This window comes from Ricinus communis, chromosome 7, assembly GCF_019578655.1.
Source record: "Ricinus communis isolate WT05 ecotype wild-type chromosome 7, ASM1957865v1, whole genome shotgun sequence".
Lineage (NCBI taxonomy): Eukaryota > Viridiplantae > Streptophyta > Magnoliopsida > Malpighiales > Euphorbiaceae > Ricinus > Ricinus communis.
In genome coordinates, this window is record NC_063262.1 from 6893190 (window position 1) to 6917493 (window position 24304).

At 32.2% G+C, this 24304-nt stretch overlaps 2 protein-coding genes and 1 long non-coding RNA gene across 4 annotated transcripts; 1 reads left to right on the plus strand and 2 right to left on the minus strand.

The window, feature by feature from the left end:
* Positions 1–3616: 3616 nt before the first annotated feature.
* LOC8269055 lies at positions 3617–4695 on the minus strand. The gene has a single exon (XM_002531206.4). The coding sequence runs from the start codon at positions 4379–4381 to the stop codon at positions 3785–3787; it is 597 nt and encodes a 198-aa protein (XP_002531252.2). The 5' UTR covers positions 4382–4695; the 3' UTR covers positions 3617–3784.
* A 6137-nt stretch (positions 4696–10832) lies between these two features.
* Positions 10833–11528, plus strand: LOC125370618 (ATP synthase subunit 9, mitochondrial). Its single transcript, XM_048376905.1, has 2 exons — positions 10833–10930; positions 11366–11528. Exons 1-2 carry the CDS (start codon positions 10833–10835, stop codon positions 11526–11528), a joined length of 261 nt encoding a protein of 86 aa, XP_048232862.1.
* Positions 11529–18714: 7186 nt separating this feature from the next.
* Positions 18715–23960, minus strand: LOC112536663. 2 transcript variants are annotated; one of them, XR_007216543.1, is made up of 5 exons: positions 21439–23959; positions 20396–21352; positions 20206–20312; positions 20000–20117; positions 18715–19908 (listed from the first exon to the last, which is right to left on the minus strand). It is a non-coding gene; the product is annotated as an uncharacterized LOC112536663 (long non-coding RNA). The 2 variants fall into 2 exon arrangements; XR_007216542.1 differs by having other exon boundaries at positions 20396–23960.
* Between the last annotated feature and the right edge of the window lie 344 nt (positions 23961–24304).

Consider the following 24304-nt stretch of genomic DNA (forward strand, 5'->3'; position numbering starts at 1 on the left):
TTTTCTATTGTTCTGGGCTTGAAGTCCGCTTACTACTAGCTCTTATTTTAATCGTTGAAATAATCTCCTATTAAATTCAAGAGCTTTTATACGGTGAACTCCGGACCTTGTGGTCCGGTTTAAGTACGCACATCCACTAGAGGCTGACGCACATTTTATTTTAAAATAATTTATATTTATTAAACTTGTAGTAAATGTTGATTAACTAATATTCATTTAATAAATTTTGATTGTTTCATAATTTAAATATTAAATAATAATTATTTGTTATCTTATTTTATAAAAAAATATTTATACCACAATATAAATATTTATAGTATAATTTTAATTTAGTTTTTTTATTTACTAACTGTAAGAATGATTTAAATTATATTTATGTTATATTAGTTTTAATAAATAATTTATTCTATTTACTTATAATATATGTATATATATTAAGTTTTGAGATATAAATTTTTTGATATGTATTATTATATTTTGATACATACAGTTTTTATTTTGATAATTTATTTTTTAATATAATTTAAAATTATGTATAAAGAAGTTAAGAAAAATATTAGAAAATATTTAACTTATTATTATTACTAAAAATAATAAAAATAATTATAAAATATATAAAATCTTATTTAATTTAATTTATAAATTCAATTTATTTATTATTTAAAATCAAAATAATTACAACAGTCGTACAACATATAAATAAAAAAATTAATTTTGATGAATATTAAAAATTACTCAATATATAATTTTTTAATATAATATTAATTTTTATGATTTATCCTATCATAATTAAAAAAAAAAAACTAAAGAAGCAATAACTGTTGTCCCCGCACGTATACAATGCAAAAGTGATTCAGGGTGCAACGCAATCCAATCCAATCTAATATATATAAAATGAAAATTTTCACTTTCTTATAAATATTAACTAATAAAAAATGATTATTTTCTTTTTTAGTCTGCAATTGTAATAATAATAACTTTTTAAATTTTAATTTTTGCATGTACTGTTTTGTAATTATTTTTATTTATTTAATCTTATTTTCATATGATATTTCTTGATATGTTATAAAATTTTGATTTAATTTGATATTTTTTTTTTATTTTTCTTTATTTACTTATTTAAATTCATTAATAAATTTTGTATTTTATTTTATTTTTTTATAATTCAATTACTTTTTTTTGTTGCTTTTACTCATTTTAATCCAAGATTTACTTTTATTTATATCTTTTATTTTTTCTTTCCAGGTATTAATTATAGAAAAGTCTAAATATTATATAATTTATGGTTTCTACCTAAAAACAGTCCTAGACAAAAAAATGAAAAACTTTATTTTAATAGAAAGGGATTGAAGCCATTTAATTTTTTTAAATCCTACTAACTTTTTTTTTCTCTCTATGCTTTAATACTTTAATTTTTTTATTTATTTTATATTACTGAAATTTAATTAATAATGAATAATTAATTGTATTTGTTCATACATATTTTATATTGTATAAAATTGGAGTTTAAGTATGAATGTTTCATTTTTTTATATTTTATTGATTTTCATATTATCTATATTAGTTTTTAATATTCAAATCAAAAATTTATAATTTAGATAAATAAAGTCGAAATGATCAAAACAGATCGGAACCGGCTCAAAATCAAAAGCTGATCGAGATTGGTTTTTCTCAGCTAGAACCAGAACTATTAGTTTCAATTACAACTCGTAAAGAAAAAATTTATTTTTAATTAATTTTTTATTTCCAAAAATTGATTGGGTCAAGCTGGAACCGGAATCGGCTAGCCCTATTGTCAAACGTCTACTTTTATATATGCTATAATATTTATTATATTTATATTTAATATGTAAATTAATATCAATAGAAAATATGCAACATATGTACTATATTAATTATGTAGTTTATATTAGAAATTATAATAATTTAGTAATATAATTATTATATAATTATACAAAACGGAACCAGCGAGCTCACTTAATTTGATGATATTGAAGCTATGTTGTTAATTATGTCTCACTACCTTTGTGTCTTTCTTGCTATTTCTTTCTCTTATACTATGGTTTTTCTGTTCTAATATATTATGCTGAGACTATTTTTCTCCAGTTTGATTATTTTGTTGATCCATCGGGGCAGAGAGTTCTTGCTAAGGATATTTAAGGTGAGATATGGAAGTTTAGGCATATTTATATAGACACCTAGGCATCTAAATGAACTAAGTCGACCCAAATCACTACAAGAAATTGCATTAAAAAAAATGACGATAAGAATGTCATAAATTAGTACATTTTTCATCTCTAAAAGGAGATAATTATACCGATGGTCACTTAACTTATATTAAGTTTCATTTTAATCACTTTTTTTTTTTGTTTCATTAAAGTCATTTAACTTTAAGTTAGGTAACATAGTGGTCACTTGTTCAAAATTTGGTGGTTTATTTATCGAAAAAAGATAAAATCTCTAAATCTCTTAAATCTATAACATAGAATCTCTAATGCTAGAAAATAAAATCTTTAATTTTGAAGCTTTGAAGCGAAGTATTGAATCTCAATTTTTAAAAATTAATTTCAATAGACTAGCATTATAGACAACTAGGAGAAAATACTATCATATACTGTAAATTTTACATACTCGTTATGTTCCAATTAGCATTCAGATTTAATTAATTTAGTAGATACATACTCGTTTAGTATTCAAATTTTTGCATCAAATAGGAACTAATCGTTTATCTTCAAATAGACATATGGATATATAAGAAACATAAAGAAAATGATAGCTTAAATACAAACAAGTGCAAAAATATTACTAATTCAATGGTTGGGTGCTCTTTCATTTTTCATTTTTCCCTTTTTTTCTTATTTCTTGTTATTATTATTATATTTTTTTTACTTTAAAAATAATATATGGATAAAAATAAATAAGAAAAAGTAATTAATATTAATTAATTAAGCTGAAAAATGAAAATATTATTGTAATAATAATAAAAAGAAAACGATGAGAAGACAAGGAAAAAAAAAGCTACAGTTAAGATCTATTATGAAAACTTAGAGGATTTCTGAAACCTAAGTGTTTGAATTTAGATTAAGTTAAAAATTTGGTTAAATTTATTTAATGACTAGGATAGTGATTTGCCAATTTTTTAAAACAGGTGTAAATCTAAGATTGAATGCTTTAGACAAATCATTTTGTAGCGAATTAAATCAGCAGTGCTCAAATCTCTAACTCCTTTCTTGTTAAGGAACATCTACTAAGCAGGCAGATGGGTTTGTTGCGGGGATGACCCACTTCCTTTATTCCAATTGGCTCCATTTCTTACTAAAGATTTCATTTCAAGTTTAAAAGGCTTTCTATATTATCAGATATTTGGCATGAATAGGTTGCATTATTTCTTGAGGTTGAAATTTGCCTCAGTTTTTCCTTATATTTATGTTGATTGAATTCATCAATACTGAAATCATCGAGTTTCATTTTGGATAATATTTTTCGATTATTACCTTTGTAATTTGAAATTAATCGTGTTTATTTAAATTCAATAAGTTTAGAAATTATATGTTAATGTCGAAAACAAAAGTAGATATTGCAAGAAAAAGAAAAAAGAAGAAACAATTTTGAGGAGTGTTTTTAATACTTGAATAGATTCCCAACAAAACCAAGCCCTTCATTTGAAAGATTCCTACCAATTGCTAATTTATATATACATATTTCAATTGCAAAATTTTCCTCATGTCCAATTGAAACAATAACAAAAAACCCAAGAGAAGATGCCATTGTTAATCTTTTGTGTCTATAGTGCTTCAAAAGCAGCCACTGATGCAAAAATTTCATAATCTTGACATCTGCATCCACTATCTTTGCAGCAACCACAGTCATCATTTTCCCACTTCCTCAACTTCCCATTTCTCTTCTCCATCGCCACCATTTCTGGCACTCTAACTCTCAATGCTATTTGCACTGAAGGAGGCTTAACGTCATCAGCAAGAACACTACAGTTCTTCTTTGAGACCATCATAACCCACTTCTCAATTTCCATTTTTGGTGATTCAAGAACTGTTTTCCATGGAATTTTAGCTCTACCTAGAAGTTGTGATCCTCCAATCTTACCAAGAATTGACTTTGTGTTCCTCCACCTCAGCTCAAAAACTACACTTTCTTGCTTCAAGTTGTTGATGGAATCTTGAGTGCCTAAGCACTCCAATGAGAAAAACTCATTCCAAAAGAGGTCGGATTTTGAGGAGGTTTCTTGGGTATTTATTTGGATTCTTTTGTTGTGTCCTGAAAAAAGATAGTATCTAACGAAAAGGTTTCCATGGGATTTGAGTTCTAAGTTCTTGGCTTGTACTATACTAATTTCACAGCTAAGAGATTGAGTTGCAACACCCATTTTCAAGAAAATTTAAAGGAGCAAAGCTTTTCTTGGTTAACTATGACAGAGGGAAAGATTAGAGTTGTTTTGGTTTCTTTGGTGAAGAGAAGTTGCAGATCATGGGATTGTATATATACAAGTGCACACATCACATATGCTTGCGGATCGAAAAACTGGTAGGAAAGTGGGATTTGCTTTAGAGGGTAGATGCTTCTATGTATGTAAAATAATGGGCATACAAGTGTAAGTTATAGTCACCCACCAATATCTCTGTTGCAGTTGAGTAATCATTTCAAGACAGGTTTAAAATATTGCCAAGAAATCAACATATGAGAATGTGGGGGAAGATTTTGCAGAATAAAAATAAGCCCTTGAGAATCATGAAGAGTTGGATTTATCTTGTATAAAATGACCCTTGCAAGTAGAGAAGTACTGGTATTGGGTTAGAGTAGTGAGTGCCATATATACATAATATATGCATAGTTGGGTTTGATCTTAGATTTTCTAGCTAGATTTAGTAAATAGTTTAGTAAAGTATACAGATACGCTTGCATGTATTATGGATTTATAAAATTTGAATGCTTTTACAACACACGGAAACACACTAGAAGTTTATTTCTTAATTATATAGGTTCAACTTCAAGTAAGATTCTTGGTCAATAAAGGATATTCTTTCCTTTTTCTGATTGGGTCAACGAATATAAAATAAAATAGCTTTTTCTGCATAAGAAAATGAAATAAATTAATGTTTTTTTTTGTATTTTTTTTTTGCAATAAACAAAATTAAAGTTCTTTTTTCATTTTAATCCCCTCTAGTTTTTAAGAGATTTATTTTACCTGCCCTCGTATAAATTTATGGGTACGCTCCAGATAATGGTAACCTTATTAATTAATTAAACATGAAATTTTTTAATTATAAACCTATTATTGGATTAAAGTCAAAAAATTGACTATCCAAAATAAAATCACTACTAATATATTCATAAATCAAGGGAAATAAAACAATTGATATTTAGGTTAAGGCAAGAGTATTTGATATTTGGAGGTGGAAGTTTTAATTTCAAATCCTCATATTCATATTAATTTTACTTATATACAAGTGTAAAAATATGTTTGTTAAAAGTTTAAAAGACTATAAAATTTATAATAAAATTAATTATTTTTTACACTCATTGTAAATATAAAAATTCATCTGGTGCGGTGGAAAGAGCTTAAATCTAAAATGTTTTATTCTCAGAAGTAAAAATGCTCTTGCTCTCACTACTGTATTTGGAATTAAATATGCATTTCAATTAAGTTTAAGTTATTATAATATGGCACTAACTATTTATATGGTGGAAATAGTATAATAGAACAATCATGAAAATAACTTAGTAAAGTTACATGGCTTAATATTATTGATTTCCTATGCGTACCGCGGGACTCCGAGAAAAATGACATGTACTTAAGAAAAATTGCTTTTAATGATTATAATAATAATATTGGTAATCATCTCTGTAATATGGGGAAGCTTTTGTAGAAAAATATGAACCTATAGAGTAAAATCACAGCTAATAATTTGAGAAAATAAAAATAAAGAAAGATAAAATACACAATAGAACACACAGATATACGTGGAAAACCCCTAAACAAATTAGGGTAAAAACCACGGGCAATGATAGAAGAATTTTACTATAAGAAAAAATAATAGGAGTTACAAACTCTCTATTTATAAAGGAGAAAACATTAAAATTCTCTCTTTATAATAGGAGAAAAATAATTGCTTAACTCTCTAATATTTTTCTCTTATTTTGGGATACTTTAATAACAAGGTGAGGCCTCTATTATATAGGCTTGGAAAGTACCTCCACATTGTTAACTTAGCAATGTGGGAGAAAATGCTCCTCAAATATCAACAATCTCCCACTTGAAGATTTGATTGAGGATCAATCGGATCTTCACACCGCTCTTCTTCCTTGCCTTTCCATGCTGCTTATACTTTTATTAGGCCACTAGAGGATTGACACCAAATAAATTTGTCAGTGTTAACTGCCTTCGTCAAAAAATCTGCTAGGTTGTCTTTAGTATGAATTTTCCGATATCCACGTTGCCCTCTTCCACTTTTCACGAACAAAGTGATCTTGGACTCGTATGTGCTTTGACTTTGAATGAAAAGTTTGGATTCCTTCGCGAGATGCAAGGCACTGACCGTCATAGGAGGAATATGCTCTTGTTCGTGCCCGAGTTCCTCCATCATCATTTTCAACCATACCGCTTCCTTACTAGCTTGTGTGGCTATACATTGTTGATGTCGCCACAACCGATCGCAGCTTTGATACCACTCACTCCGCCAAGAAGTGTGAACACATACCCTGTAGTAGATTTACTTTTATCAAGATCACTGCATAATCCGAGTCAACATATCCTCCCGATAATAAAGTCCGATCCTCCATAACATAATGCAACATCCGAGGTTCCCTTAACATATCTTAGAATCCTCTTTATGACATTCCAATGCTTTCTACCGGGGATTCGTCATGTACCGACTTACTACTCCCACTGCATGTGCAATGTCCGGTCGTGTACAAATCATCGCGAACATTAAACTCCCCACTCGATGCATACGGTACTCGAGACATTTCCATCCTTCCTTCTTCAACGCTAGGACTCATAATCGGAGGATAATTTGAAACTAACAGGAAGTGGGGTAGAAATTGACTTACAATCTTGCATATTGAAGCGTCGCAAGACCTTCTTCAAATAATTTTCCGAGAAAGCCAAATCTTCCTATTGTTTCGGCTCTCGGTGAATTTGCATCCCTAGAATCTTGTTTACTGGTCCCAAGTCCTTCATTTCAAATTCCCTAGCCAACTGTGCCTTTAGTTCTTCAATATGATCTTTGTTGGGGCTCGCTACCAACATGTCATCTACATATAACAGTAAGATAACAAAATCACTTTTACCAAACCTCTTGGGAAATATGCACAGTCCGCATTAAGTCTGTTGTATCCAAGGCTCATGATGAAGGAATCAAATCTCTTATACCAACACCTCGGCTACCGCTTTAAACCGTATAGAGATTTGTTCAACCTACAAACCAAGTTCAGCTTTCCTTTTCTTCAAAACCTTCACGGAGCATATAAATTTCTTCCTTAAGATCTCCATGGAGAAAATATTTTCACATCTAGGCCGCTCTAGATGTAAGTCAAATGTAGCACACATCGCCAAGACTACTCGAACAGTTGTTAATCGAACCACAGGGGAAAATATTTCGTTGAAGTCAATCCCTCCTTCCGAGCATATCCTTTCACCACCATTCTTGCACGAAACGCTCCACTTGATCATCACTATTTCTTTTGATCTTAAAGACCCATTTGTTGCCAATGGCCTTTCTTCCCTTGTGGTAGTGGCACAAGCTCCCAAGTCTTGTTCTTATGTAGAGCTTCCATCTCTTCTTGCATTCGCCATCCATTGAGATGCATCCGAACTCGTTGCTTCTTGGAGAGTTTATGGCTCTCCTTCCTCGATTAGAAGACAGATGCGACATTCGCCTATATCATAATCTTTATGCCAGTTGGTGTAAATTTTATACGTTTTTCCTTTCCAAGTTCGACTTTTTAACTTGACCGGCTCTTCAAACTCAATTTGGTTCTTCCCTCTTTGTGCTCTGGTGCTACTTGGAAGAATCTTCTTCATAGACTTTCTTTCCACCCTGTATAGTTGTAGTCTCCGAATTTTCTTTTGAAGTGCTATCATCTTCTCCCTTCAATTTATCTTCAGGAAGATTACATCCCTGCCGATTATAACCTTGTGGGCGTTAGGATCCCACAGCGATACCCTTCACACCATCGAAGATATCCCAAGAACAAACACTTCCTGGATTTTGGATCCAGCTTTGTAGTTTATTGGATATTATACATCACATACACAGGACTTCCAAATATATGGAGGTTTGAATAATCAACTGGCTTCCCAATCCACATCTCCATCGGTGTCTTTTGTTCAATTGTTGTAGATGGAGACCAGTTAATCACATAACAGGCGGTGTTAACTGCCTCAGCCCAGAATGCCTTATTTAGGCCTGCAGCTCCCAACAATGCTCTAGTTCTTTCTAGCAGAGTTCTGTTCATCCGCTCTGCCACTCCATTTTGTTGAGGAGTGTATGCCGTAGTGAACTGTCTCTTGATGCCTTCTTGCTTGCAAAAGCTATTAAATTCATGACCTGTGTATTCTCCTCCATTATCTGTCCTTAAACACTTGATCTTATTGCCTGAATCAAGTTCAACCCGCGCTTTGTAAGTTTTAAAAATTACAAATACATCTCCCTTGCTCTTGATTGGATACACCCAACATCTCCTTGAGTAATCATCGATGAAGGACACAAAGTACTTAGCTCCTCCTAGTGATGAAACCGGTGCTTGCCATACATCAGAGTGAACTAATTCTAGAACATCCTTGCTTCTAGAATTGGATGTATTGAACTGTAGTCGATGCTGCTTGCTTGTTATGCAATGCTCACAAAAGGGTAATGACACCTTTGTGAGACCAGGAAGTAGATTTTTCTCAGCAAGAATCTTCATGCCTTGTTCAAACATATGTCCAAGCTTCTAATGCCACACCATTGCAGATCTCTCGCTTAAACTACTTGGAAGCAATGATGCTTCCCGCTTCATGCAGTCTCCCAAAAATATATACAAATTAGCAGCAATTTTTTCTCCTTTCATAATTACAAGCGCTCCTCGGCTAATCTTCATGATTCCTTTCTGAACTTTGATAATGCAATTAAGATCATCCAGCTGTCCCAGAGATAACAAATTCTTCTTCAGACCTTCCACATGTCGCACTCCTTGAATAGTGCGGACTGTACCGTCATGCATCTTCAACCTGATAGTTCCAATGCCAGGCATTATCTTCACAACTATACACAGATCCTCCTAAGATAGGTTCATAATGATGGAACCACTCTCTTCAAGAGGTCATGTGATAAGTTGCTCCTGAGTCAAGAAGCCATACATCAGCAAATCTCTTCCTGCTTTCAGTTGATATTGCTGCTTCACAGCATAATACATTTCCATCATCCGAAGTGCATGCCACATTCCCTTGAGGATTGGAATTCTTTAAACTCCAACAATCCTTCTTCAGGTGACCTTTCTTACCACAATTGTAGCATTTATAATTCTTCTTACTCTTTGATTTTGATCTACCATGATTGTGACTCCCACTTGGACCACGTTCTGTTGATCTCCCTCTCATCACCATCAAGGCTTCCACTTGTTGTGAACTTGCCTGCTTGTCTTCCTTGTTTCTTCACCGATTTTCTTCTTCAAGAATAGCGGCTGCTATATCATCAAAGACTAGAATTTCGATAACAGCATTATTTGTCAAACTGATGATGAGTTGATCATACGAATCAGGTAGACTTTGGAGTAGAAGTTCTGCACGTTCTTGTGACTCTATTTTATAGCCCAACGATGTGAGTTGAGAAAATAGAGTATTTAAGACATTAAGATGCTCTGTCACTGAAGTAGATTCTGACATTCTTAAGGTGTAAAGTTTCCTCTTAAGGAAAATTTTGTTGTGTAATGACTTGGCCTCGTACAGTCTAGTGAGGTGGTCCCAAATCTCCTTTGCCGTTTTCTTTTCTTCTATGCTGGACAAGATCCCATCTGCAAGTGCTAGATGAAGGTTTGCAATAGCATTCCCATCCATCTCGTTCCACTTATTATCATCTGTGAGTGTTGTCGGTCGTTCACTGATAGCCGCAAGACAATTGTCTTTTCTCAATACAGCATTTATCTTTAATTTTCACAGTGAGAAATTACTCCCGTTGAACTTTTCAATCTCAAATTTTGCCGCCATTGCTTCTATCACAAACGGTACGTTTTAGCTTGTAAAATGAACCGCAGTAATGAACACAACTCACTAGGTAAGTTCCCAGGAAAGACTGGAGGGTCACAAGCGGACCTCTTAAATACCAATCTCCTTAGACAGAACCTTCCCTAGATTGTAAGTATTCTTACTACTCCACACAAGCTCTTTTGCACCAAAGAAAACCTCAAACTCCTGTGAAAGATCAGGCTGAGCTGCAATCACAGAATTTTAAGGAATTTCTTACCAACTAGGTGCTCTGATACCAATTGTAGAAAAATATGAACCTGATAGAGCAAAATCACAGCTAATAATTTGAGAAAATAAAGATAAAGAAAGACAAAATACATAATAGAACACACAGATATACGTGGAAAACCCCTAAACAAATTAGGGTAAAAACCACGGGCAATGATAGAAGAATTTTACTATAAGAAAAAATAATAGGAGTTACAAACTCTCTATTTATAAAGGAGAAAACATTAAAATTCTCTCTTTATAATAGGAGAAAAATAATTGCTTAACTCTCTAATATTTTTCTCTTATTTTGGGATACTTTAATAACAAGGTGAGGCCTCTATTATATAGGCTTGGAAAGTACCTCCACATTGTTAACTTAGCAATGTGGGAGAAAATGCTCCTCAAATATCAACAGCTTTGGAAGCAAGTCAAGCTTATTCGTCCTTTAGGAGCAAGCAAGAACAGCTACTCTCTCGACAGGTAACCTCTTTTTGAGAGGGGGAAGTCGCTCCTAGTTCTAGTAATATCTTTACTTTGACCTTTTACCGATTCTAGTCCCCACCAGCCTTCCCTAAACCTTACAAAACGGGGCTAAACTGACGAACCTGCCTCTTTTGAAGAGCGCTGATACTTGAGTATTGAAACTAAACTACTGATTTTTTTCAAGTGTCGATTCCTTTAGGTGGCGCCTACCCGTTACCTGTTACATTCTTTAATGCTCTTCCTCTTGCCCCAATACTGTTACTGGCTCTCTTCAGTCCCTCCTCTGGTTCGGGTCAGGTTTAATTCCATTGAAATCTTAACTTACAATTGTTCCTTGTAAAAAGTCAAGAAACAGATTAATAGCCGACGCCTATACTTGAATTTAAAAAGAATTTTATTTAAGAAAACAATAATTGCATAGATAAAATAAAGAAATGAGAATTCGAAAGTTGAGATATTAGAAGGTGCTAAATCAATCGGTGCAAGAGCTGCTACAATAGCTTTGGCGGGAGCTACTGTCGGCATTAGAAATGTCTCCAGTTCTTTGATCCGTTCCGTGGCGCGAAATCCATCCTTAGCTAAACAATTATTTTGAACTGTTATTGTTGTTATTAGCATCTATTAAAGAATAAAATATTAATGCATAATATTACAATGAGATAAATATAAAAAGATTATCACGTGGTTTCGCTTGATAATTTTTAATGTATAACTTTTTCGAAATAAAAAGAGATATGTGGTTATAAATCATGATAAAAAGATATTTTACCATTAAAAATTTTCTATTCGCAAGAAATTCAACATCTATATTCCGATCAATTATCATTATCAAGTTGTATGTATTTGATAACGTAGTTTAGAGTTTAATAAGTCATAATGTCATTGTTTGACCGTTAAATTATAGTTCAAAAAGTCATTTATCCGATAAAATCGATTTGATGGTGAAACAATGACATTATAACTTATTAATCTATAAATACATGTTATCAGATATGAACAACATAATAATAATAACTGATCGAAATAAAGATGGTTGAATCCTTCCGAATTGAAACGTTTCTTTACGGTGAAATACTTTTTTTTAATCATGATTTATAACTACACATCTCTCTTTGTTTTAAAACAAAAACTAGATACCAAAAATTATCAAATAAAATTATATAATACATTTTAGTACCTATCCATTATAATTAGGATACTATTAAAATTTCAATAAGACCACCCTCATTAAACCCTAATACATAAAAGTGGAGGTTTCTTCTTCATTACATAAAGGTGTAAGCTTACATTAATTTTCTTTTAGAATTTTGATTAAGGTAGTGGAGTGAGATTGCTAAAATCTAATATCTACTTCGATTGTCTCTTTTTTCTATTTTTATATATATTTTAATTGGAATTAACCCAGTGATCTCCTAAAAGTACTTCTAAAATAATAATAATGATAATGATAATAATAATAATAATAACATTAAAAGGTAAATATGTTTGTCTGATTTCTAGGATAAAAAAAGGGTTGGTTTCACCAAAATCCAACCTAAAATACTAAAACAGTGGAACCAGGGGCGAATGCACGAAGGAGGCAGTGGAGGCCAAAGCCCCCCACCCACTCTACTATTTCTTAGATTATTGTTCAGTTAATTTTCTGTTTATTGAGATTCTGTAATTATTAGTTCATTGCCATCTTTGGTCTCACATTTTAATTTCTTACATGCAAAATAGAAAAAAGCATCCACCAAAAAAAAACCTGAAATTAAAAATCATATATTTAAATATATATATTAATTTCATCGTTACTTCCCACTCATTTAAATGTTACGTCCATCTTTTAGTGGAATGAAAGATTTCATCAACGATTTTCAACATTTTTAACAAAACCCATAACAAATTGATGCTCCAAAAAATGGAAGAGGCATAGTTTTTGGACACGTGGAAAGCTTGTAATAGAAAAGAAAACTTTAAAAAACAAAAGGGAATTCATTATTTTGAGGCCAAGTTTCAGTTTCAGCTTTCAAGTGGACAATAGAAAATAAAGATTGTTTGTCGGAATTCCAACTCAGTTGATTATAATTTAATTAATTTTAGAATCTGTCTAGATTTTGATCGGATTTGGCTTGAAGACCAATATCTTTTCTAGATTGAATATTTTTTATGATAAATATGCTATGATTATATTATTTATTTGTGATTTTAGTTTTAAAATTTCTTTTTGCCTTTTAAAACTTTTTCCATATAGTTTTTTTAAAATATTTTTAATGAAATTCTCTTTTTAAAGTGACCGATCCTTTCTAATACAAATTTTTATTTAAAAAATAATTAAATAGATAAAGAATCGAGACCTAAATTAACCATTAAAAATTTTACTTTTGAAAATAAAAAATTTTAGATTTGAGTCATTTTCTTTACATTAAACAAATTCTTACTATTATAATAAATATAAAAGATAAAATATAATTCACCATTTTTCATAAATCAAAAAAGTAAAAATAAAAAATTTCAAGTGGCCAGAAACAATCCTTATTAACAAAATCTGGTATAAAATCAAAGGCAGAAAACTTTACAACTCAAAACAGCCAATCGAATTAAGACAATCTTATTCATTTCTGTCCTTTGGAGATCCTTAAAGGATACTCCTTTCTCCTTTCTTTTTACTTCTTTCATTAATCATATAATAACAATCACGTACTCAAATAAACTATATAAAAAATGATTTTGATTTTCATTGGTGATTAAGTGTCGCTTGTGGTTAACACGTTTGCAAGAACATGATGTTTCTTTTCATGCTTAATCTTATCCATAGGTGCAACTACAACTTAACATATGGGGGATTACAATATTATTTGAATGAATGGAATTAGAATGATATAATATAAGGATAAATAAAATTTATGATTAACTATAGGGACTGAAATAAAAATATACTAAGTTTTAGGGAGACTGTATATACTTATTTAAAAAATTCATAGTAATAAATTGGCAAGAATAATAAATTTAAAAACTCAAATGGTGTCAGTACAATTTAAAATTTAAACTCAAAATATTAAAAAAAATTCAGTTAGCAGCTAGGTAATTAATAATCTCAAATATATCTTCCGCTCAGAATGTCATGCAAGCTCACAGTAAGCAATTGAAGAATAATGTAGAAGATCCTAGCTGCTCAACAGAATTAGTTACAACTCTAGCCAATAAGAGTTGATTCTTTCCTTTAACTAAATACGTGTACTTAATTAGTTTTGTTAGCATATATATATATATATATATTTAATTTTTCTCGTAATCATTGATTAACTTAATGAATTCAGTTTTATATTTTACCAAGTAAGATGGTATCAAAGCTCCTGGAAAAAGATCTAGAAGCTAGTCAACATTTCTTTTCGGTCAAAACCCTCATTTTTCTTCTTTCCCAAGCTCGTTTTCTTCTTTGTTACATCGATGGCAGATTCTCGTCATTCAACTTCCTTTAATCTCTTAGATAATCCTTCCTCGCCATTTTTCATTCATCATGGTGAAAATCATAACTCAGCCATAGTCTCGCCTGAGCTTACTCCACTGAACTATGCTTCATGGAGTCGTTCATTTCTTCTAGCTATATCAATTAGTAATAAACAGGGGTTTCTTGATGGCACTATCAAGAAACCAACTCCTAAAAATCCTACTTGCTATAAAAGAGAAGTAACAATCTTCTAGTAGTTTGGTTGTTGCGCTCGATTTCGCCTTCAATTGCCTCTAATGTCTTTTACATGGAAGATGCTTTTCAGATCTAGGACAAGCTTGTATCAGATTCTCACGACCTGATGATTTAATAATTTGTCATTTACAACAGTTGATAGCCTCATTTACACAAGGATCCAAATTTGTAGATGCATATTTTACAGAACTTAATACTCTATAGGAAGAGATTAGAAGCTTCAGGCCATTACCTCATTGTTTATATGGAAAATGTAATGAATCTTGTTTTCAAACATATGTTGAAACTCAGCAAAAGGATCAAGTCTTTAAATTCTTGAATGGTCTCAATAGTCTTATCAAGCGTTAAAATCACATATGATTTTGATGAAACCTTTCCCAGTATGGATCAAGTGTATAATATGGTGCTTCGTGAAGAAATCCAAAGAAGTTTGTTTGCACATAATCAAAGTCTTGCAAAATTGGTTGCCATTGTAGTTAATTGAAGCAGATCTAGTCTTGTTTGTTCTCATTATGGAAAAACAGGTTATCTCAAGGGAAAATGCTACAAGTTGATAGGGTTTCCTCTGACTTTCAAGTTTACAAAGAATAAATATGTGCAACAACAAAAAGGGAATACACAAAACCACAGTGTTAATCTGGTAGATGCAGGGATTAAAAATCAGTCTGTTGCCTCTGAGTCTTCTAGTTCAGCTTATAAGCTGACCCTCAATGATGCACAATTTCACAAACTGCTTGCTTTCTTGAATACCACACCTAATATCAATTCCTCTAATCCAGTACATCCACAAACATCAGCTTTGTCCTTATCGAACATGGTAGGTAACCAAATTCAAAAATCACCTCTAGTTCTTTTTGCATAATCATCAAACATTTTGTCATCATCATGGATATTGGATTCAGGTGCCGTAGACCATATCATTTGTTGCATTGATTTCTTTCATACTTACTATCCAATTCATAAAATATTTGTTCAGTTACCAAATGGATCAAAAGCAATAGTCTCACATATTGGTTTTGTAATTCTCAATTCTTCTCTTATTTTACAAAATATGTTGTGCATACTTTCTTTTACATTCAATCTTATTTCTGTGAGCAAACTTGCTTCACATAATTCGGTCAATCTTATCTTTAATTTCTCTCAATGTCTCATCCAGGATCTGTCATCGAAGAAGATGATTAGGTCTGCCTTACTATGAACGATTGTATCTTTTTCAAAGATCTGCTAAAGTTTTTGTTGTTACATATGACAAACTTCCTTTTAAGTTGGCTTGTGGAGTGACAACTGAGACTTGACATCACAGATTGGGTCACATTCAACTTTAAGTTTTTCTTACTTCACAATTTTTGTTTGAGAAAAATGTAAATGTGCATAATGCACCTTGTCTTACATGTCCTAAAGCTAAATTCAAAAGATAACCATTTCCTGTCTGTAGTACCAAAGCCACTAGATTGTTTCACATTGTACATATGGACATCTAGGGTCCATATGCTCAAGCAGATTTATATAGAAATCATTACTTTCTTTCAATTGTAGATGAGTTTAGTAAGTGTACTTGCTATTCCTAATGAAACATAAGTCTGAAGTTTCTTTTCTTGTTCAATCTTTTTATGCTTATGTTGTTAATCAATTTTAGCTTTTAATTTAAGTAATTCGAACAGATAATGGGTTGGAATTTTCCTTTTTTAATTTAAGTAATTCAAACAGATAATGGGTTGAAATTTTCCTTACCTACCTTTTATGTCTCTAAAGGTATTATGCATCAAATTACATGTTCTTACATGCCACAATAGTATGGTGTAGTAGAATGAAAGCACCAACATATTTTAAATGTTGCCAAATTGCTTTTGTTTCATGCCTCATTACTTTGTATTTCTATGGAGATGTAGTGCTAACATAGTCTATCTAATCAACAGAATACATATTCATTTTTTAGCCAATAAAACTCCTTTTGAAGTACTTTATAAGCAATCTCCAAAGTATTTTCTATTGAGATCCTTTGGATGTTTATGTTATGCTGCAAACTTGCAAGCTCATAGAACCAAATCTAATCCTAAAGGTAGATCGTGTATTTTCTTGGGTTATCCAATTGGAGTAAAAGGAGATCTTGAGGCTAAAGTTATATTTCATTCCAGAGATGTTAAATTCTTTGAATCCTATTTTCCTTTCTCAAAATCTAGTTCTTCTTCACCTGATGCTTCACTTGTTCTTCCTTTACTTTCTTCTTTTCCTTTTTTTTTCTTCTGAAGTTCCATGTTCTTTTATTCCCTCTTTACATTTACCTTCTTCCACATCCAATTCTCCTTTTCCTTCTTCTTCTTCTTCTTATCATGTTGTCACAATACATACACCTGATTTTCTGAGTCTACATCTCATCTTGCACCTAAATTAGTTGTTTCACCATCTAATACTCATGTTGATGCATATGTTACTGAAGCTTCACCTTCTACACATGTTTCATTACAAGCCAAACAAAGTACAAGAACCTCCCATCCTCCTGCATACCTAAAAGACTATAACCATAACCTCAAACATGTTGCTAATCAAACTTTTTCTACTATTCACCTAATTCAATAGTATCTTTCCACTCTAACCTTTTCCAGTCATATAAAATTTTTTAGTAATGCCATTCTCAACCAAGCAGACCATCAATCTTATCAACAAGTAGTTAAACATTATTGTTGGAGCTCAGCTATGCAAGCTGAACTTGATGCACTCATTGCTAACAAGATGTCGATTATAGTTCCTCTACAACCACGTAAATCTACTATGGGTTGTAAATGGGTATACAAAACTAAGTTTCATTCTAGTGGTAGTATAGAAAAGCACAAGGTCAGACTTGTTGCCAAAGGTTATACACAAAGAGAAGGGTTTGACAATACTGAAACATTTAGCCTAGGGGCTAAACACACCACTGTCAGAGTATTCTTGGCATTGGTTGCAATTTATAATTGGTCCCTCTCACAGTTGGGTGTTAATAATGCTTTCCTCAATTGAGAGTTATCTGAGGAAGTTTACATGGATGTTCCTCCTGGTTATCATCTTCAATGGGAGATGAGATTAATTCTGAAGCTGATAACTTGGTAAGCAAGTTGCATAAATTATTTTATGGCTTTAAACAGGCATCAAAGCAATGGAATGTGAAATCCACTGATTATTTGATTTCTCATGGTTACTTACAATCAAAGTCAGATTATTCTTTATTTACAAAGAAATCTGAAACATGTTTTATAGCTTTATTGGTATGTGTTGATGACATAGTCATAGTTAGCAACAACAATGACTTAAGTGAATAATTAAAGGTTGTTTTCAAGTCAAGCTTTAAGTTAAAAGATTTGGGGGCTTTAAAGTACTTCTTGGGGTTGGAAATTGCTAAACCAAAGCAAGGAATTTTAGTTTGTTAAAGAAAATATATTTTAGAACTATTGGAAGAGTTTGGGTAGCTAAGATGGAAACCTAGTAGAATTTGAGCATAAGTAAATCTCAAGCTAGTACATACTGAGGAAGATCTTCTAAAAGATGCAAGTTTATACAGGTAGCTTATTGGGAAACTATTATATTTGACAATAATAAGACCTGATATCTATTTTGCAATGCATGTGCTTTCACAATTTATGGACAAGCCTGCAAGGATTCATTTGGAAGTTGCATACAAGGTGTTGAAGTATCTAAAGTAGTCTCCATAACAAGGGATTTTGATATCTTCTAATTCTTAATTACATCTGAAAGCTTATACAGATAGTGATTGGGCTTGTTGTTAAGAAATAAGGAAATCTATCACAGGTTATTGCATCTTCATTAGAGATTCAATGGTTAGTTGGAAAACTAAAAAGGAGAATACAACATCTATACTTTAGTTGAGTCAAAATGTAGAGCAATGACTGTAACTTCTGGTGAGGTGATATGGTTAATATATCTGCTCAAGGATTTTGGTTTTGAACTCGATAAACCTGTGGATGTTTATTATGATAATATCTCAGCTTTGCATATTGCCAAAAATCTTATTTTTCATGAGAGGACCAAATATATAGAATTGGACTATCATTTTGTTAGAGAGAAAACAATGTCTAGTCTAATGAAGCATGCACATTTGAAATCCATAAAACAATTAGCAAACATTTTCACTAAGGCTTTGCATCCTTCACAGTTCGAGGATTTGCTAAGCAAGATGAACATGCTGAACATACATGTTCCTTTTGAGAGGGAGTGTCAAGACATGTAGGCTTACGGTAAGCAATTGAAGAGTAATGTAAAAGACCCTAGCTGCTCAACAGAATTAGTTACAACTCCAGCCAAATCCAGCACGAAATGGGAGAAGCAAGGGCAATGTATGCTAAGGATTCAAGTTACAGATATCGAAGACACATAACTTCAATGGGATTCAATGAAAGACAAATGGCATGGGTTCAAGGTGGCTTAAATCTTCTGGATGACCTAAGAGACAAAAAGAATAATGCTTTAGTTCAAGCCAATGAAGCCTTTGCAAAATACGAGTTTAAGTTGGAGCAGCTCAGAGAGTGCAAGCTGAGAATGGAAGAATTGGAAGGGGAAATCGAGTGGCAGAGATTTCAGCTTCAGTATGTTGAAGGAGAGTTTGAGCATTTCAAGGGGGCATACGAAACAGTGAAGGCGAAATTAAAGAAAGAAGAAAAAATATTTCTAATGTTGGGAAAGCATAAAACTAAGATTGCATTTGTGGCTGGAATTTTGGAGTTTGTATTTTGGCCATTGGAGTTTAGAGTTGGAATTGAAGGTTTCTTTGGAGTTTGTATTTTGACCACTATTGTATGAAGGCAACCATGGTTTTTTCTTTGTAGCTGGTTTATCTAACTTGATCTTCCCTTTATCAGCAAAAGTTGGTTTAAGATTCTTGGATGGAGCTTGAGCAAATTGATCTTTCTTGGACAAACTGTCATTCTTGTTTTTCTTCTGCTGGCTAAAGAATTCAACAACTTGACTTGGCTTTTTTTTGCAATTTCTCTGTAGATCCAACAACAGCTTGAGATGGTTTTTTTGTCTTTTCTTTTTGTAGATTCTTTTGTTTCTGCAGATTATTCTCTTTGGTTCCAATTATCTTCTCCTTGGAGAGTCTCCTAACTTGACTTCCAAAAAGAGGTAGATCTGTGAGCAAGTCATATATATTTCTACATCTTTATGAATCTGGGGAAGCAACAAGATCTGTTTTTGGTGATGCAATAGGGGATGAATGTCTATCCAACCAACTATTGAAAACTTCATCAACAGGCACCATGTTGCTTGGTATGTCAATAAATGAGGTCGGTTTTTGCATCTGTTTAAGAAGCATAAGAAAAAAAATACTCAAACACACATCTGATCCAAGTTGTTTATACACAGTATTAGAGCAATACACGGAAACATACCTATGAACTTGGTATAATTAAATATATCCTTTAAAGGTTGATGTAGTTCTTATGGGACCATCAAACTCATTATCATGTTTTTCTCCACCAACATCATCATGTACACCAGCATTTTTATCTACACTCATCCATTAAACATTCTTAACTCAGTATCAACATTGACAGTAGTAACAAAATGAACCAGAAAACAATATCAGTAAGAATACTTGCAATTGGTACTTCCTCATGCCACAGTAGTATTACTATAGTCATAACCAACATTATCAGGTTCAGGGGCTGTGGATTCAACATTTCCAACTTTCTTTTTCTTCACCTGAGTACATGTAATATATTCTCAAGTAAAAAAAATTATCATTTAAATTAACTGTATATTGAGTGAACAAATGTGATACTCACAATCAATTTCTTTATTATTCTACACTCTTGCCCTTCTTATGGGAGGTCTTCTTATGCTCTGTGCTCTGACACACAGAGCAATTCATGACACATCCTTTCTTTCTCACCTTTTCATTCTTGATAAGGGCTTCAATCTCCTCTTTTTCAAGTCTTCTCTTCAGAGGTGATTTGCCCCTTTTAGGCTTCACAGGTTGCACACGGTCAAGTGGCATGATAGGTGGTGCAGTGGCCTTAGGCCAATTGTCACTTGATGTAGTTGGATTTATGATATGACTGTAAATATCTAGGAATGTTGTCACCTTGTAGTAGTCATCCAAAAGATTTTCAGGATTGTCATTATGGTAATAAATGGCACTAATAACATGTGCATAAGGGATTACAATTAAATTCCATTTTCTACAGGTACAACTCCTATCTTTTTTATTCACTACATACTGTCCACCAGGTCCTACAACTTGATATTTGTTACCCCTAACCACTCAATGGTATACTTAGTACTTCCCTTTATTGACTTGTCAAGTTTCTTGTAAATCTTAAGGCAAAAAATAGTTGCAACCCTCAACATTGCACCTCTCTTTTGTGTATTCTTTTCATCAATTTAGTCCTTATAATCTCATTCATCCTTATCACCCCTTTAGTCCTAGCTTCTAATATAAAGCTATTGAGACATTGACATAGATTATTTAACAACATATCACACTTAGGGGTTGTTCTAAAATGTGATCTACTCCAATGATAGTAAGCTATGTTACTCAAATAATCATGAGCCCCCTAGATTATTTTTTAATTGCCTCCATAACTCTCTCAAAACATAGGTACATAGCTTGACTATGCAGCTGCCAAAACTAGTGGTTTCAATCCTAGATTATGAAATCTCCTAAAGTTTGTATAAATATGTCTAATACAAAATCTTTGTTCTGCACCAGGGAAGAGTTCTTCTATTGTTGGAATCAAACCCTGAACCAAAGTGTAAATGCAATATAAATCTTAATAAGCAATGATATAGTCAAGGAAAGAAAAAAAACAATCATTGAAGTACTAACCTTTTGTTTGTCAGACATGAATGTCTAATGCCTGTTATGTCCAATGTCAACATCTTCAGCAGGAAGTTCAAGGAACCACTTCCAATTGTCCTTATTTTCCTTCTGCACCACTGCCTAAGCAATTGGATAGATGCAATCATTAGCATCTATTCCAAATGATGTTAATAGCTGCCCACCAATAATGCCCTTCACCAAGTCCTATCAATTGAAATAAATGGCCTGCACTTCTTGAACCCCTGCTAGATAACATACATTGACTTAAAAACTCCTACATCCAAGTCAAACACAATGGTAGAGCCTAGGTTGCTCCTTAATAGCTCAAGTTTGTAATCATGGAGCTTTGATAGTTGCTCCTTCTCATCACTATTAATGCATCTCAAAGCCCTTTCCCTAGCTCTCCATGCTAGAAGTCTTGAAACTTGTGCATTAAAATCCCTCATGACAACAACAATTATATCTTCAATGGACCAAGTTGGATCTACTCTAAAACTCTCAAGATAGTATTTAGCAACAAACTTGGCATTCACATGCTTGTTGTAGTTCTCTTTCCTACAGGAATGATTAAAACTGGCACTCTTAATCTAAACAACACTTTTATTTGGTATGGTGAGGTATGTCCAGATATAGAAACCACAACCCTTCTTACATTTTGTCTTTGTGTTAGGTCCAAAAATAACCTGATCCCTAGTTCTAATGGCAGAGTTCTTTACAGCTTCCTTGAACTGCCTAAAAGAAGTAAAAAGCATTCCTAATTTGAATTTTGGATTATACATGTCAGTTTCTTCATTAAACACTTCTTTGAACTCTCATCACTCTCATCATCACTTGATGAGCAGGATCTCACCACATCAAAAGGAGCATATATAGTTTGGTCAGAATCATCTCTTGAATCCCCACCTTGACCACTGCCACCTCCAAATGTCCCATTCCTTTCTATTTCCTTGTCCATATACTGCTCAAAAAGCTCATCATCATTATCCACATCAGATTCCCTCGAGTCATAATCAGAATCAACAAAATTACTCTCATCTAGATTTTCCCATGTAATATACCCTTCATCCTCTGCATTAACCTCACCGGCATCATTACCATTTTTATCTCATACATTACCTGCAATTAGTGCTTCTTCCTTCTTCCTATAATAAACATGCATTATTTTTGTCTCATCTATAAACAATGACATCTCAATTGCATCATTGTCAGTGTCTAAATTCCTCCACCCCCCAAATACTATCTTTTTAGGATTTTTCTACATTATTTTGAAATCTTCAGGCCTCAAACCAAGTTACTAGCCATCCTATCAATTTCCAATCTAGAGATTTTATTGGAAGAATAGAAGTCTATCCACCCAATATCGCCAAACTTATTGGTGTCATCTAGAGTATACCATTGTATTGAAAAATACTCAGGATACTGACAAGTAAAATGCACAATGTCAACATACAAATTTTCAAAAAGCTCAGTAATGTACTACAAACAAACAGAACCTTCCTATTTATACAACAGATGATTATAATGCATGTCACATTATCAACCAATCACTCCAATATGAAGTGTAAAATTGTAAATGTAGTGAAGATTAAGAAGAATTCTGAAACTTATAATATGTTGGCGGTTCACCCTCTCTCTTTCGCTAATCAGAAGACATTGTAAGCTTAGGAGAAAGTAACCTTCAATCAAGCTACATGAGTAGTCAGTATAGATGAGTTGTCACTGCTGCTGCCCCCAATGGAAAGCCCACACATAGATGAGTTGATTGTCACCTATTTCAGCTACCACTGTCGCCGAAGGAGGAAGATCCGACGAGTCAAAGTTTTGGTGGCAAAAACTTCAGCTCCTCCATTTGCTACCCATAACCACCATCTAACGTTGTCGTTGTCGCTGTTGAGTTGTTGGCATTAACTCCCCCTCCAGCCGAAGTTTTGGCCTCTAATTCCCTCTCCCCTTGCTACTGTCATTAATGGAAGCTTAAGCTTCCCTTCTTCCTCTCCTTCGTCTCTTTCTTCTTCTTTTCTCTTTCTTTCTTTTCTTCTTTTTCGTCCCATAGCCCCACTTAGTCCTCTTTTTTTTTCTTTATTACATTTGGCCCTGGTTAAGTTCTATTTAGTCCTTAAGTTTTTCTTTGTTCTTTTAAATAGATCATTAATCCTTTAAATTTGGGTTTAATTTACAATTTTGAAAAATAAAATTACTTTTATAACCTTACTTTTAATTTGAAAATTACCTTAATGCCCCTACTGACACACTTGTTTAGAAAATACCAACCAATATATTTTCCACTTAATCCCCATATATTAATTCAACTCTACTTTTAGCCCTTATCTCAAATTTAAATTTCAATTTAATCCTAACACTAAATTAACTTAATTAGTCAATTTGTTGACTATTCTTCAAATAAATTCTTTTATAAAAATATTGTTATAACTTCCGAATATAATATTTAAATCATATATTCATATTGAGAAAAAATTTGAGTCTGAAATTTACAAAGAAACAATTTACCCTTTATATAAATCAATTATCTGATTTGCTATTTAATCAAACTATTTAAATATAGGTTAATAAGTATTTTTATTTTAATCTAACATTAAAATTCTTTTTAAATTTAAAACTTGACAATCATCTCTTATATTTCATCCAGAATTTTTAAAATACTACTTTTATTTCACATATTAATTAATTTATTATTATATTTGTACCCTCTAGTTTGAAATTATTATTATTATTATTATGGTCCGGGTGTTATAAACTTGTTAAGATTTAATTATTAAATAATTAAATTTTTAAAAATTATATTATTACTAATACAATGAGCAAATTAATATTTTCTCCTGAATTTTAATCCAAATTACACTTTCATCCTTTT

Excerpts from the sequence above, each read along its gene's own strand:
- LOC8269055 (XM_002531206.4), bottom strand. The coding sequence starts at position 4,381 with ATGGGTGTTGCAACTCAATCTCTTAGCTGTGAAATTAGTATAGTACAA.
- LOC125370618 (XM_048376905.1), top strand. The coding sequence starts at position 10,833 with ATGTGGGAGAAAATGCTCCTCAAATATCAACAGCTTTGGAAGCAAGTC. Across the intron at positions 10,931-11,365 it reads AACAGCTACTCTCTCGACAG|AAATGAGAATTCGAAAGTTG; the intron begins GTAACCTCTTTT and ends GATAAAATAAAG.